We start from the raw sequence: 15,580 nt of genomic DNA, 5'->3' as shown, positions 1-15,580 counted from the left end.
CAGTGATGTACTGCTCCATACGGTCAGGGATCCTGCACAATCTTCCACTGATCACTGAGTCAGTAACAGAATATGTTCAAGCCAACTAAGGGAAACATTTTCTCAGTGCAAATCTGGGATCCTTATTTAGCTTTTTATTCAGCCTTTGCAGTGAAGCTAGGTGATTGTTCTACATAATGATGTAGCACACATCAAGATCTTCTTGATGTGCTTTACATAGCAGCATTTCTTGTGAGTGGAGAAGCTTAAATGAGATATCCAGCTCATCTCATTTAAGTGAATTCATTTTTCAGACTGGTCGAAGAGATTCAAGTGCCTGTCTTCAATTAGAATGAGTAGGAGTTGGATGCACTTGTTTGCTGTGGAGGTTTTGAGAAGCCTGTGCTCTATGTAAGCTGTGTGAATTTCATAGATAGCACAGAATTTATAATATTTCAGAAGATTTTTTGTTTGTAAGTAGTCTTTTGATTTGTACATACTTAGGTAAAGGAAAAACTGCATTTATTTTCAGGACTGCAACTATGTGGACTTTGGAAGGAAAGGAAATTATAAAATTCATGTACTATAAGCACCTTTGAAATATAATATGGACCGTTCGTTCATCACAGCCCGATGTTCAAAATCTTTTTATCTGTCTTGTAATTGATATTCCCTGTCCTTGTGCCAGGGCTTGCCATAATTGGAATTAGCTGTTGTTGTTTTGCTAGTTTGTGATGTGTTGCTTCCTAATTTCAGCCACCGTTGTTCGCTGAGTGGGGATGATCTGAACAGACAGTGGTTGACACCCAGTTCCCAGCTCCATCCAACTATTTACCACACCAAAGGTCTTCTCTATTACCTGCGCAGCATTGGCCGGGCTCCTCTGGTGAGTCTCTTCCAGAATCTTTTGTGAGTTACTGTATATGGATTACTTGCTATAGTTGCGTGAATAGTCTTGTTTTAGAGCTAGAGTGATTTGGAAAGCATCATGTGCTGTTACACTTTGATCTTACAAAAATTGTTTTGAAAGTCTTGGATATTTATTACTTACTGAATCTTCTTAGCAACAACCAACAACTCCAAATTTCAGAATCTCTGCACACCTGGAATATAAATGAGAAAATGAATTCCTTAAAGCTCTTTAATATCCTCGAAGTACTCCAACTAAGCTAAATATTATGAGTAGGTTATTTCTATCTTCATGGCAATGATAGGAGAAATTCCACAAAGATCTAGTCTGAATGGAGTATGCGAAAGCCCATGTTGGAACAACCTATGCAATCATAAAAACCACAGGAAGCAGCCCTCAAAAGGTCTGAACTTCCATGCTGCTTTAGTAATGGGAAGAAAATGGCTGGTTTTGGGGGGGTACAAGAAATTAATGAGCAATGGGTCTCATCTCAAAGCTGCAACTGGAATGGGGCTGGGATCCAGCCCATCTACTCAATCTTGCTGCCCAGCAGAATGAAAAGATAGTTCTGAGACCTCAGGAGAAAAAACACAGGGAGGTTGAAGTGTTAATGAACAGATGTGGATGTACAGACTAGCAGGTTAGCTGACGATAGATACAGTTGGGCAGGAAATGTCCAGAGACACCAAATTCCCTCTGGGTTTGATCCAAAAACCCCCAGACAAGGTGAAAACGTCCGTGAGTTTCTTTATGTGAATTCTCGTGGGAATGAGGTTTTTGGCTAAGGCAACAGCCCTGAAATTCAACTTTGCAGACCAAGGAATATTGTGGAAATTCAACCCACAGTTGTGAATTTACTCACCAACCTTTTTCTTTGGTTCAGAGCAGTGTAGGATCAGTCTTGTTTTACCCTGCTATTTTCTATGTGGCCTTTTTAATACACAGCCATCCTTGTCATATCCAGGTGCATGAAGTTGAACACCCAGTGCAAGTTTTCATCATTGCTGAGTGAAGGGAGACTATTGTTCCTATCATCTTCCTCACTCACAGGCTGCATGTCAGACTTGGTAAACTGATTTTTCTTTGCTTTTGAAGAGTACATTGATTTTAGTTTAGACATACTCAAAAATGCCTTTTTCCCTCCTCCAGAAGAGAGCTGGGTTTCTTTTTTTTTCTTTTTTTTTCTTTTTTTTTTTCTTTACCTCCAAGATCCCATGGAGCCAAGTTCACTGATAGTCAAATGATTTCTGTGAAGTGATTTAGTTTCATTTATCCTAGGGATGCACAAGCAGTTTCTTCAAAGCAAAGAAAAGCTGCTTGAAGGAGAAAAGGAAAGAACTTTAAAGTTAACAGCCTTTCAAACCAAAGCCATTTTAATTGGTAAGTTCTATAGACAACAGCCTGCTAAGCGCTGCTTTTTTTTTTTTTTCCTTCTCTTGTTGGCTCTGGGCACCCTAGTAAGACAAGGGACTGGATGCACTGTGGCATTGCAGGCTTATGCAGCATGGGATCTGCTTTTGACTGAGAGCATCAAAGCGAGAGTGTTGGAGACCTTTTGTCTGGGAGCAGCCAGGTCTGCTGGGGAGAGGGAAGTTACTGTCTCCTTGAGTATCTGTGGTGAGAAACTGCTATGGTTTAGAAGCTACAGTTGATAATGCAGTTGCAGCACACAACAGGGAACCTGCAGCTTGTACAGAGTCTGAGCTGCAGTGAAGAGCAGGATGCCCTCGGGAGGGACAGAAGAAAACTTCCTAGGGACCAGGAGACATGGAGCAGTTTGCTGCTATTCGAAGGTGTTATATCAAGCTTAGAAACAAGCAGGTGCCTGCAAGGATGTAGCTCATTGTGAGGAAAAAACCCTAAGCATGTCTACCTCAAAACTCTGAGATTCAAAGTCCTGTCACAATGCTATCAAGGAAAAAAAATGAGGCTTTACATAAAAAAAATAAATTTCAAAATGTTCCATTTTCCAACAGCTTTTCTTGCTTTCCATTTTCTATTTTGCTTTTCCTTTATTTTAAAAGATGCCTGGTTCTGTGACTCATGAGGAGGGTTGTTTTTGAGTTAGAAAGCAGTCCTTACCTTTAGGATGATCAGTGCTGGTAAATAACTTTAAATAGATAAAAATTTGCATGTGTGTCTTGAGTCATATCCCAGTGAAGGCAAGCCTTAGGAGTTTGACTAGTTTGTGTGTATTAGTGTCCCAGCCATATGGAAGGACACGCTGTAGAAAAAGGACTGGTAGGTCCTAAGTTTGCTTAGTGTTTGTGCAGACATATCCCAGGAAGAATACTGTATTGGGTGCTCAAACTACAAAATATAGCTTAGCCTTGGCTGAATAGTGAGACATAAGCTACCCTGTAGTACGAAAATGAGGCAGAAGAATGTATTATAAAGAATAATTGAGTATAAACATTGGGAGTGACTGCAGTATCCAGAAAACTTAATTAAAATGTAGCTCCATATAACTTGCAAATAGAAAGAAAGTATTTCCAATAGCACTGATGCTTCTGCTGTGGAAGCTGGCGACAATCAGTGAAAGATCCCATGGCCTGAAACAGCAGCCGCATTATAGAACCTGGCTTTGATAATCCTTTACCAATAAAGAGGTCTCATTCCAGACCTGTCACTAAGGACTCATCTGCAGGTTTCTTGAGGTGCAGAATTATAGACCTGCTGCTGATCAGGCAGCCCAGCTACTGACTATCTGATCATCCCTGTGTGGTTTCTTGATACATAAAATAATATTTTAGGCAGATAATACATTGTGTCTTTTGTGTGTTGGTAATTCTGTAAATTGGCAGGTAATTGATACCCAGTTGAGCTGGGTCCTCTGCCTTGAAATAAGATGAAAGCTATAAAATCCTCTTTGATATTCACAAGAATAAATTCTAGGTTGTACCTGTGGTTAACCTAAGCTGTGACTATGTATTGCTGATAGCTTAGATGAAACACTAGCTGGAAAAATGTCTGTCATTAAGGGAACCAATAAATGTAGCTCTTTGGAAGGAGACATTACAGGATAATTGCACGTGGTTCAGACAGATTTACTTCAAGTGCAGGGGCTGCGTAAGTCCTGCAAAATATGCACACAGACTGAGGGGGCTGAGTCTCTGGGGTCTGTGCAGTGCTGGCTTTTTTCTTTTGGAAATGATGCTGGTTGTAGGTTTGCACCAATGAGCAGCGCTCAGACTGCCCTGTTTGTCCTCCCCTTTCTGCCTTTGCCGAGTGCCAAGGGTATAAGTAAAGCAGGAGCAGTTGTTGCTGGGTAGGTCGCTGTTCACGTGCTTCAGGTGTGGAAAGTGCGTGCTGCAGGGATGGGGATGTGCAGACCCAGAGCCCTGCAGAGAGCTGGAGGTGAGTGGTAGTGCAGGAAGGAAAGTTGACAGGTCAGAAACCAAAAGAAGGAGCAGCGTAAGCTACATGCTCAATTCTTAGATAATTAAATTCCCTGACTTGCTGCAGCTAAACTTAGTTACTGTAGAAATGGTAAATAAACATACGAGGGTAAATCTTGCCCTAACAGTTGGTGGAAGAAGCTCATCTACTCCATCTGTTTCTCCCCTCTTCTATATGTATTTATGTAAGAATATGTATATATTTTTTTACCCTATATTTCTCCCCCATCTCTGTTTATATTGATGTACAATTCTTCCCTACCACCCTATACCCATTCTTTTGTCTCCGACATAAGCCCTGGAAAACTGTTTCAATGAAGTCTCGAAGGTCCTTTCTACTCAATGGTAGATACTGTTTTTAAATGAACCAATTCCTTCTCTTTAGAAATTCTTGTCTTTTCATTGACAGATTTCTGAATATTCCTGATAAAGACATGGAGAATATATGTAACAGCAGTGTGTATATCGACTTCATATCTCAGAGGGCACTGAGATTGATTATTCTTTAAGACTTGGGTCAATATTTACCTCTTGGGTCATTAAATTGTGATTTTCATTTCTATAGGAGTCAATATCTGCCTATAAAGGCAATCAAAACTTCTGCTAAAACTGGGAATGTGCCTTGTGCCTAGTTTATATGACAGCTGACATAAAAGAGATGGATTAGATAGGCAGATTAGTGTGGAATGAGATTATTTGCCATGAAGATAGGTCATGTTCTCTGCTCGGCTTCCAGGAATTCATGCAAAGATCTGACAACATTGTGCAATACAATTGCACAATTATATTTTCCTGAAAATTATGTAGCACAGGTCTTGAATTTAAAGACAACAAAGTGATGATTAATTGCTCGGGAAAGCACAGATTTGAAATCTCATGAGGATAAAGCTGGAGTTTAGAAGTAGAAAGAGCCTGACAAATGGCTCTGCTGTTTTATCATAAGTTACCATGAACCCTTAGGTTCCTGAGTTGCCATGGATTCTTGCACAGGTGTCATGTTTATTTCTGCTGCAGACAGAAATGCACTAGTCTTGACTCTGGATCCCTGAGATCATGTCAGATTGAATAAAGCAAGCAAGATACAACTGATTAACAAAGTTTGACACAGGTTATAGGCATGGCCCAGAGTCTAAGCTACTCTGAAGAGACCTGAAAAAATCATAACACCCCCCCTTGTCTTATAGTGCTTACTTATTATGAAGAACCAGGAAACTTCTTCAATGTTGAAGACTTTGCCTTTTTTTTTTTTCTTTTTTTTTTTTTCCTTTTTCCCCTCCCCCCTCTCCCTAGGTATTCTGTGACTACCACGGACACTCCCAGAAAAAGAACGTGTTTCTTTATGGCTGCAGCATCAAGGAGACCTTGTGGCAAGCAGGCTGCATGGTTGACACATCAGTTATCACAGAAGATGTTGGCTACAGGGTAGGTCTGCTTTGTTCCTTTCTGCAGTTACTGGTGTGTATGTGCATCTACATAGCTACTTAAGATAAGGCCAGCTCACAAATTTTGGGGATAAGTGCAAGCTTCCCTTACTCTAGAGAAGTAATGGTCCAGAGAGTTTCAGATCATGCATAGTATCTTCAGGCACCAGATATTAGCAAGAATATTGTCAGTAGATGGGTCCCTATTTATTTCATTTTGGTAACATGCTGTGTTATAATCTTTGGCTACAGACTAATAGGGCAGCAATATTTTTGTGTGGTTTATAATTTCTAAATTTACGTACACTTTTGTGCCCTCACCCCAGCGTAATAAGAAAATAAATAGGAATTACATAATGGTAACTGAGAAAATGACAATGTGCCCCTGTCCTACTCAGTTGAATTGCTTCATCTCAAAGTGCTCCTGGTCTCACTGAAAACATCAGAGAATTCAATGGGTGTCAAACAGACCTAACATGGTGGCGTTATGTCCAAAGCAAGTGCTTGGTGTCATAGCTAGGGAATTTTTTCTGGAATTAGAAAGAAAAAAATACTAAAATCTGTTTTATTTCTACTTCATGTGAATGTTTCTTCCATCAAACTGTTCTCTGGATTTCCTGCCTGTCTTTTTTTTTGTGTGTGAGTGTCTGTTTAGATGATATTTTTGTCTTAAGTGACAAATTCCTGTGGAAAAAAAGGATCTTAAGCTCTAATTATAGTCTTAAAAAATGTTAATTTCACAAAACATTAACTGTGGCCTTAAACTGATTATAGAGGTATTGCTTGGTTCACTCCAACCTGAAAGAGGTTGAAAAGTCTTTTTCAGTTTACGTCTCTCTAATTTTCACTACTTCAGTACAAATACTAATTATCCTCCCATAAGGGTGCCACATCTTCTGTGTTCATCTTATGGCATTGTACACAGCATACTGAAACTTTTAAGAAAGAGCTCCAGAGTTCATCATGAGGGGTCCCTGTGGCAAACACTGTTTCACAAAGAAAGCAGGGAGCGTGCTTACAGTCAGGACATCTTTTGCTGTGTTTGAATTCAGAGGGCTTGAAAAGGCTGAGGATGGTTCACTGTTACACAAACAGAATTCAAATGCTGCTGTCAGCACCTGGAGCCTGTCTTGAATCTGCAATGAAGAAAGGCTCCAAGGCTGTCGAAGAATACACTGCAGTGGCCTATAAGAAAGATTTTGTGGTTCAAATCATCTTTTGCACAAAATGGGAGATGGGTGCTTGCTGCAGTTCCTTCTTACGGGTCACCCTCTTCCTTCTCAGGCTGGGGAAACTGGGTCTATAGGTGTCCTGGTTTCAGCTGGGATAGAGTTAACTGTCTTCCTAGTAGCTGGTACAGTGCTATGTTTTGAGTTCAGTATGCGAAGAATGTTGATAACACTGATGTTTTCAGTTGTTGCTCAGTAGTGTTTAGACTAGAGTCAAGGATTTTTCAGCTTCTCATGCCCAGCCAGGGCACCTGACCCAAACTGGCCAACAATGTATTCCATACCATGGGACGTCCCATCTAGTTTAGGAACTGGGAAGTGGGGGGCAGGGATTCGCCGCTCGGGGACTGGCTGGGGGGCGGGCGGCGGGGGGGGGGCAATTGCCCTGCGCATCATTTGTACATTTCAATCCTTTTATTACTACTGTTGTCATTTTATTAGTGTTATCATTATCATTATTAGTTTCTTCTTTTCTGTTCTATTAAATTGTTCTTATCTCAACCCAGGAGTTTTACTTCTTTTCCTGATTTTCTCCCCCATCCCACTGGATGGGGGGGGAGTGAGTGAGCGGCTGCGTGGTGCTTAGTTGCTGGCTGGGGTTAAACCACGACAATAGGAGAACATATCTGCAATTGCAAACTGCGGCAGATAATCACCCCTGTCTCAGACCGGCTCCTTTGCACTGTTTGTACAGGTTTCTTTCCTGCCTTCTGTAGGTAGTTGGGGATTAATCTGGCCTCCATGGTTGATTTTTCACCCCAGGAGCAGGAACCAAATACCTCAATAAAATGTTGTTTTTTGGAACAGCCTTTGCCTCATACGTCATAGACTCAGCTGCAGCCCTTGGCAATATACAGGAGTAAGAGTCTTCATTACTTTCTAATATTTGGCAGCCTTGGGTGACTTGCGCAGCATTGGCATCGCAAAGCCCAGCTTGAAGATTTGTCCTTCTGATAGGCATTCCAGGCCACTTTGACAGCAACCTCTGCAGGGATGTCAGCAAAGAAATATAATTCCATTGTCTCCTAATGGGATTGGAGGTTTATGGGCAGGGTCCTGTGTGAGGGAGTAGCTTCCTTGGCTGTTGTACATGTTAAATCCAGCTGTGTGTGAGAAAGGGAATGCAGTCACACTGCTGCATTATCATAAAAACATCCTTTAAAAATGTGTGTTTTCACTCTTTCAAAATCCACTATTGAAAGATAATTAATGAGAAGAATACGTAGAGAAGAAAGAACCATTAGCGTGAAATCCAGTGACCGCTGGTAAAATGAAAAGAATATTAAATTCAGATTTGCTAATGCTCCTAAATGAGTCCTGCGTACAGAGGCATTACTGTTACTTGCCAGAGTTTTTATTTAATTAAATGTTAAAGATTGATTATGCATATAAGTTCAATTGCTTTAAAAAGCTAAACTGGATTAAGGGTCTGGTTATTGTATTTGATAGTATATATTTATAAAAAATCCGTGTATTGATTCAGATAAGGACAAAATGGAATCTATCTGAAACTTCACATACAGTTTCACTGGATCTCATGATTGTGCTGAGGCTTATAAACATCTGGGAGATAGGGCTTTGCTTCATTTTTTTAATTCCTGTTCAACCCAAATCCAAGAAAACCTGGAAGCACTGCATGAAAACATACTATTTTGTGATCCTCATGCAGCAAGTAGCACATTGAAGGTAATCCAGAAATGTTGGATGCTTTGTCTAAGGCAAGCAGTCAATTTTAAAGATTCCTCTGTTTGGTATGACCACAGGAAAGGGAGTGCTGTAGCTCTTAGTAGCACGCTGGAGATCTTGACTTAAGAGCGAGGCTCGTGGTGGTCTCAGATTTAAACTGGAATCTCTTGCTTTGTTCCAGTTTTCTCCACCTCCTTTTTTTTTTGTCTGAAAAATGGGCCTCGTAGATCTTTAGATCTATACCTTCCAGAACTGGTAAAGTCCATTGACAGCTGTAGCCAGAATATGCTGAAAAATGAAATATACTTTTTTGTTATGTGTATGGTTGTGTACGGTTAAGCTGTTTGCAAGAGATACTGCAAAATAGTTTAGGCCAAAGATTTATCATTCACATCAAACCTGTTTGAGGAAAAGACATTATTCTTTCACTTTCAGTGAAACCAAATATTCCCGTACAGTGCTATGAAGTAAAGCTCAACAGAATGGAACTACAATTGCTCAGAATCAGTCAGTGAAACTGATTGTTATTGGAAAGTGAAATTAGCTGGTTGGCTTTCACCGCCCAAACTGAATGAAATTCAAGGGTAAATGCCATTAGCAATAAGTGGGAACTCCTTCTATATGATTCCATTCAGTTCAGATGTTTAAGCAAGCTGTCGTCAAAGAAATAATGAATATCCTCATTTTGCTTGCTCTTCTCTAGATGGATCAAATGGTCTCTTGGCATATGTTGTGGTTAGTATACCAACACTAAAATTTAGACATATGCACACGTGTGTGTACATGTGGGTGTGTACCTAAAGGTCCAGTCTCTACATAGAGCACACCTAGCGTTAATGTATCTAGTATATGTTTTTATAGAGTGTAAAAGTAACACGTTTAGCACTCTTTAATGACTAAGTAAGTGTTGCCTCTGCACTGATGGAAATATTTTGATACTGCAGTGTATTAGGAGTGTTTATAGATGTTGTTGGGAAATATGATTTCTAGAATAAGAAAGTCACTCGAGGCTGAGATGTAAATTTTACTGGGTTTTCGTGATTACTTTTTATTGTGATTCTCTAAATGAGGTGTATAAAATATATCATTTGGACTCAGATGAGAATATTTTGATTTGTTTCACAATGCAAGTTATTTAAATGTTGAGCTCTATTTTCATATAATTATGTGCGACCTTCCGTGAGAATACACATCCCCTTTCTCTGCTCTGTGCTAGGTTCAGGCAAAACTCCTCCCATAGCCGAATCCCTTGTCAAATTGTGGATGCACGATGGGAGGACATATAGTATAGCTGGAGAGGGGAGCAGGAGAATATCAGGTACTGAACCATGACTGCAGCCCTCTCAGCAGCACAACAGGAAGGTATAGGTTAACGTCAAAGCAGCATGCAAACAAAACTCTGTGACTTCAGCAGTCCCAAACTATTGGGTGTGAAAATGTTTGATTTTGAATGAGGTACAGCAAGTGTACTGGATATTTTGCATTTTAGTTTTTGGGATTAAACAAATGTTTGAATGTAAGGATTTCACATGGGATGGACATAATGCACTGGTTGGAGCTCTCAGTAAGAGTGCCTACAGAGAGATTTGATTATATACGCATTAAAACCCACAGGTCTTTCTGTATATGTGTGTTTGATATAAACACTTGCACATCTGTTCAGTTCATTTTCTCATCACTGCTGATACTTTCTCATAGACTCTTCCTAAAATCCTGGATAAAGTGGCCCCTGCGTTTGTCATGAACAGCTGCAGCTTCCTAGTGGAGAAGTCCCGGGAGTCAACGGCCCGGGTGGTGGTATGGAAGGAAATGGGTGTGTTGAGGAGCTACACCATGGAGAGTACATACTGCGGCTGCAGCCACGGACTCTACAAAGTGAGTAAATCTTTCAAAGAACCTTGTGCCACCCTCCTCCTAATGCACATCTCATAAGCTTGGGTAAAGCGGAGGAAATAGCCATTGTCTTGATGCTTAGCTTTGTCTGCACTCTCCAGACCCATGTAGCCATGCTCTGAGGTTTCATTTAACAGTGAAATGAAAAGAAACTCCAGCCTGGAGACAAAAGCATTGAGCTGAAGGAAGGAGTGTTTTTGAGATGATAGGGGACACCTATCCTTATAAGGGCATTGACAGTGTTGTAAAAAAGTGCGTTGGCAGGTCATATGGACATCATTGAGCCTAGTTCTAAGGTAATTAACTTGAATACTAGTGGCACCAAGGTCTTTGGTACAGGCTAGCTGCCTCAGCATTCACCTGACTGAATTTAAGAGCCTGCGCTGAGAATCCTGCATTTGGAGTTGCCTGTTGCTGACAGCCAAAAGTGGCTAATCTAAGGCTAGTTTTGACAGCTGTCCATGAGCTCAAGTTATGCCTGTGACTGTGGTCTAGACAGACCCGATTTCCACATCAAATGAGGTTCTAGTCTTTGTAGGAAAGACTGTACTCGTACCAAATGCATCAGAGACATCAGTCTATGAAATCTCCTGGCACTCTTTAAGTACAGAGGATGAACTTTGGTAATTGCATTTGAGTGATCATAATTTTCCATTCACTCAAATGGTGAATTCTTTCACTTGTTCCTTTCCCAAACCTGTTGCTTTCACTGAAAGTCTTCCGTATTCCATCTCGTTTCTCCCACTAGGGAGCAATCCTTATCTGTACAGCATTAATAAGCAGTTAAGGATCCTGAAAGACCCTTAAGGAAAGAGCCATTATTACAAATAACAATTAATTAATAAGACATTCAAATGATTATCTGTGGAAGCTCTATACTAATCCTTTTACCTCTCTGTAGAATGCAGCCAGGAAGTAATCAGCTGCTGTTTTAACCATGCTCTACTATACACACATCAATTTCAAGACAGGAAAAGCAGAAGAAAAAAACAGTAGACAGTTTAAAGAAAGAGAATATAATTGCCCTGGGCATTATGTCTAACACTCCCTACTCCTGAGAAGTGCTAATGGTTTTTTAATAGGCACCACAGGTCAAGACAGTGGTTTTGGATCTTTTTTTAGACAGTGGGAGAAAATCTACCTCTACTGAAGTCACTGACAAAACTCCTAGTGATCTACATAGAGGAGGATTTCACTGATTTCCTAGATAATCACAGTAAGATTTAAAACAGTGACACATCAGATTGTATCAATATCTACTCATTTGTTCTCCTCCAGCATCTGTGAGGTCCTTAACCCAAATTTGCTTAATTTGTGCCATTAGATGCTTGAAATACTAGGAAGAGAACATTAAATGCCACATTCAGATGTTGCATTTAAGCACTGTGCCATCCACACTGGCTCTGTATTATATAGTAGAGGTACCAGAAATAAGCAGAAAGACCGAATGCAGATGGTTCAGGATACTTTTTTTAAAGAAATCCTTTAAAATGTGTGAAACTATTTTCTACATTCTTTCTTGTCCTCCTTTTCATCACTGATCAGGACCACAGGCAGCCACTGAGGACAAGAGCAAGCTGACATATGAGGGCTTGTGATTGGTGACAGAATCCAATGTTCTCATGGCCCACAAGGAAGTCTGTAAGCTGTAAAGCCTTTCTGAAATGTCCATTCTGAACACCTTGAAAAGCGAAGTCCCAGTTGGATGATTGGGTTATTTTTATGAGGTCACATATCTTTTTTTTTTTTTTTCTTTGTTTAGGATTATCATTCATCTCAAAGATGGAGGATACATAGATATTGCCATGAGGGGGGCATTTCTTTTTCTTCACGATTTCTTCATGATTTCTTCATGGTTTCTTTACCATTTCTTCACCACAAACACTTTTTGCAGTTTTTCTGATTCAGGCAGCTTCAAAGTATTTCCACTCATTTTTTCCAACTACACTAAGTACCCAACTGGTTAGTATCAAAATGGAATATAATTTCTTATGTTGACACTTATGCTGGACCTGCATATAAATACATAAACTATCTCTTTCAAATAATTGATATTAATGTACTCTTTCCTCTTCTTTTTAGCAGTCTTTAGAGTTGGTTCTTCCTTGCTTGTTCTTACAAGTGCATTATTTAGGGTATGGACTTGACAGGCTGACCTGAAGATTTTGTTGCATAATACCATTTAATGCTCAGCTTCCATCTGTCAAGCCAAAACTACTTCAGTAGTATCTGGAAGCCCTGAAATTATTCCTGTAAACTGGAAATTAATTACATAAGAGGTCATATTTTTCTAGAGACTTCAACCTAAGTTCTTTACTCTTGCACCCTCAAGTTGATGTGTGTGTAAAGAATAGACTGAGACTAATGCTCAGGCAGGAGATGTCAGCATCCTGTATTTAGAGCTCCTGATATTTGGATTAGTAGATTTGCATTTAACAGTGAATGGAATCAGTTTCTTAATTGCATAGGATTGATCTCTGTGTAGGGATATACCCAGAATCTCCCCTGGACAAGCATGCCCTTACGTTTTTGATACTTTCATACCTTGAAATACAGTACAAACAACAGCTAGGATTTTAAACATCTCATTATATGCAGCAGAGGCTCCCAAGTCCAGCATCATTCAGTGAATCAGTGGTCAAAGTTTTAACAGAGCGCAGGAGATCTGGATCCTGGTCTTTAGTTATCTTCCTGTTTGTAAAGGGTGAAAGTAATTCATTCAAGTAGCTGCTTTGCTGGCTCTGAGCACAGATACAGTGCTTGGAGTTGCACAGAGACCTCTGATAGGGATTGTGCAATGGATTTAGGAAGAGCAAGAGAGCCTTGCAGAGGCTGCAAGAGGTTAAAATATTAATTGCACAAGGCTGGTAAGTGTGCCCCCTCTCACCACATGTTGAGGAAGGGCTGAGGTAAACCAGAACCTAATTTTTCTGATAGAGAGTCCAGAAAAGATGCTGTAAGATTTTTTCCAAGGAATGTGTGTGTCCTTTCTTGGATTGAACTGTAGCCGTCATTTTTACAATAGTTTAGTTGACTGAAAGATAAGGCAGGAATTTGGTACTATTGATATGTAAATGAGAAAGAATAGTGACCCCAGCCTCATTTAAAAGTCATTTGATTTCAAATGGGGAGGAGGGTGGAAATGAAAGGAGAAAAGAGATGGTTTGTCTCTGTCGAATCTCCCTGTCTCTGTGATCAATGGAAATGCAATAAGCCAACTACCCTTAATGAAGCAAAACATAAAACTAAAGAAACTATTGATCTTATCTAAGGTTTTGTTCAACATAAGGAAGAAGAAAAGAAGGGGAAAAAAAAATCCAAACACTTTTTCATTTTGTCTGGATTGCCCAATTCAGTCTTAAAGGAGCAGTGTCTCCATTTGAAAGTTGCTAAAAACAAAGCAGCCAATTTCTGTAGGGAATTCTCCCTCCTGCCTCTGCCAGTTTACAACCTTATTGTCAAAACAGAAAACAACTGGGGGGGGAACCAACCGAAACTGCTTGTCATTTCTTTGCTCATGTGAAGGCAGTCTGCATTGTTCCCTCCTTGGAGCTTTTACACCTTCAGCTTACCGTGTGATTTTTATTGCTGCCTCCCTTTTGTGGCATGTAGAGCCCCTTCTCTTCTTTTGTTTTTAAAAGACTGAATGCAAGGCTGTACTGTAAGAAGTTCTGCTGAGTACAGGTATAGTCAGGTACAATCATGACCCCAAAAGAATAAAATCTCCAGTGGCACATATTGATATTTTCCCAAGTTTCTTGTGTGTCGTGGTTGAACCCCAGCCAGCAACTAAGCACCATGCAGCTGCTCACTCACTACCCCCTACCCAGAGGGATGGGGGAGAGAATCAGGGAAAAAAGTAAAAATTGTAGGTTGAGATAAGAACAATCTAATAGAACAGAAAGGAAGAAAATAATAATTATAATAACAATAATAAAATGATAACAGTAATAAAAGAATTGGAATATACAAAACCAGTGACGCACAATGCAATTGCTCACCACTGGCCAACCCATGCCCAGTTAGTTCCTGAGCAGCAATTCACCCCCACCTGAAGCCAACTCCCCCCAGTTTATGTACTGGACATGACATCACATGGTATGGAATACCCCTTTGGCCAGTTTGGGTCAGCTGTCCTGGCTGTGTCCCCTCCCAACTTCTTGTGTCCCTCCAGCCTTCTTGCTGGCTGGACATGAGAAGCTGAAAAATCCTTGACTTAGTCTAAACACTATTTAGCAACAACTGCAAACATCAGTGTGTTATCAACGTTCTTCTCATACTGAATCCAAAACATGTCACTATACCAGCTACTAGAAGGAAAATTAACTCTATCCTAGCCAAAACCAGGATATTGTGTGATTTGTTTTCCAACTTGCCTATCTCTTTGCTGTTACCATGTTCTATCGCGCTACAGCTTCACCATTCTTGATTCCTTGTTACCTAGCCAACTAATTAAGACCTTTCTATAGCATATTGCACTGTGCTGTTCCATTCATTACTGCATCTATCATCCTACAAGTTAATATCCTTTGTGCCATGGTATACAGCTGAGTTCCAAACCGTATGTCTTAGTAATACAGCAAATCTAAAAATTTCAGCTTCATGCTCTGTGAGTACATGCTATCTCCTTCAAAAGGATTATAAACAATGAGTAACAAATGAGTTTTAAAATTATTGCAGATATCTTGACAATGCCCTTTGAAGGAGATTTTACTAGTGATATGGATCCTTCTTTGAAGAAAGCCTTTGGGAGAGCTGAGAAAAAAAGATTTTTTTATTTTTTTGCCTGCCCTGTTTAATTCCTCTAAGTCAGAGGAATCGAATACCCCAAATTTTCTCATTGGACTTGATTAGAGGAAAAAGCCATCCATTTGCAGAGACACTGGAAGGAGAGAGATCAGCACCAAGCAGCATAGCCATACCGTTTATAAGACTTTCTTGATAGTCATTCAAAACATCTTTGTGAACAGAAGTCGTGAGAATTAGTCTAATTGGAAGATCTGATATTATCCATTCCCTTTAACCTGGCTAGCATGGGCTGAATTACTTAAAATGAGTGATGAA

General features: G+C 40.1%; 1 protein-coding gene across 1 annotated transcript in view; it reads left to right on the top strand.

Moving 5' to 3' along the window:
* AGBL1 (ATP/GTP binding protein-like 1) overlaps window positions 1-15,580 on the top strand; it is a 276,170-nt gene that overhangs the window by 138,770 nt on the left and 121,820 nt on the right. The window contains exons 19-21 of the mRNA XM_010572299.1: window positions 736-865; window positions 5,578-5,709; window positions 10,322-10,498. Of these exons, the coding sequence (XP_010570601.1) occupies window positions 736-865; window positions 5,578-5,709; window positions 10,322-10,498 (439 nt within the window). The remainder of the gene's footprint in view (window positions 1-735; window positions 866-5,577; window positions 5,710-10,321; window positions 10,499-15,580) is intronic.

Source organism: Haliaeetus leucocephalus, unplaced genomic scaffold, assembly GCF_000737465.1.
Source record: "Haliaeetus leucocephalus isolate CR32 unplaced genomic scaffold, Haliaeetus_leucocephalus-4.0 Scaffold339, whole genome shotgun sequence".
NCBI lineage: Eukaryota > Metazoa > Chordata > Aves > Accipitriformes > Accipitridae > Haliaeetus > Haliaeetus leucocephalus.
The sequence above is the reverse complement of the archived record's forward strand: the minus strand, read 5'-3'. Positions and strand labels throughout refer to the sequence as shown.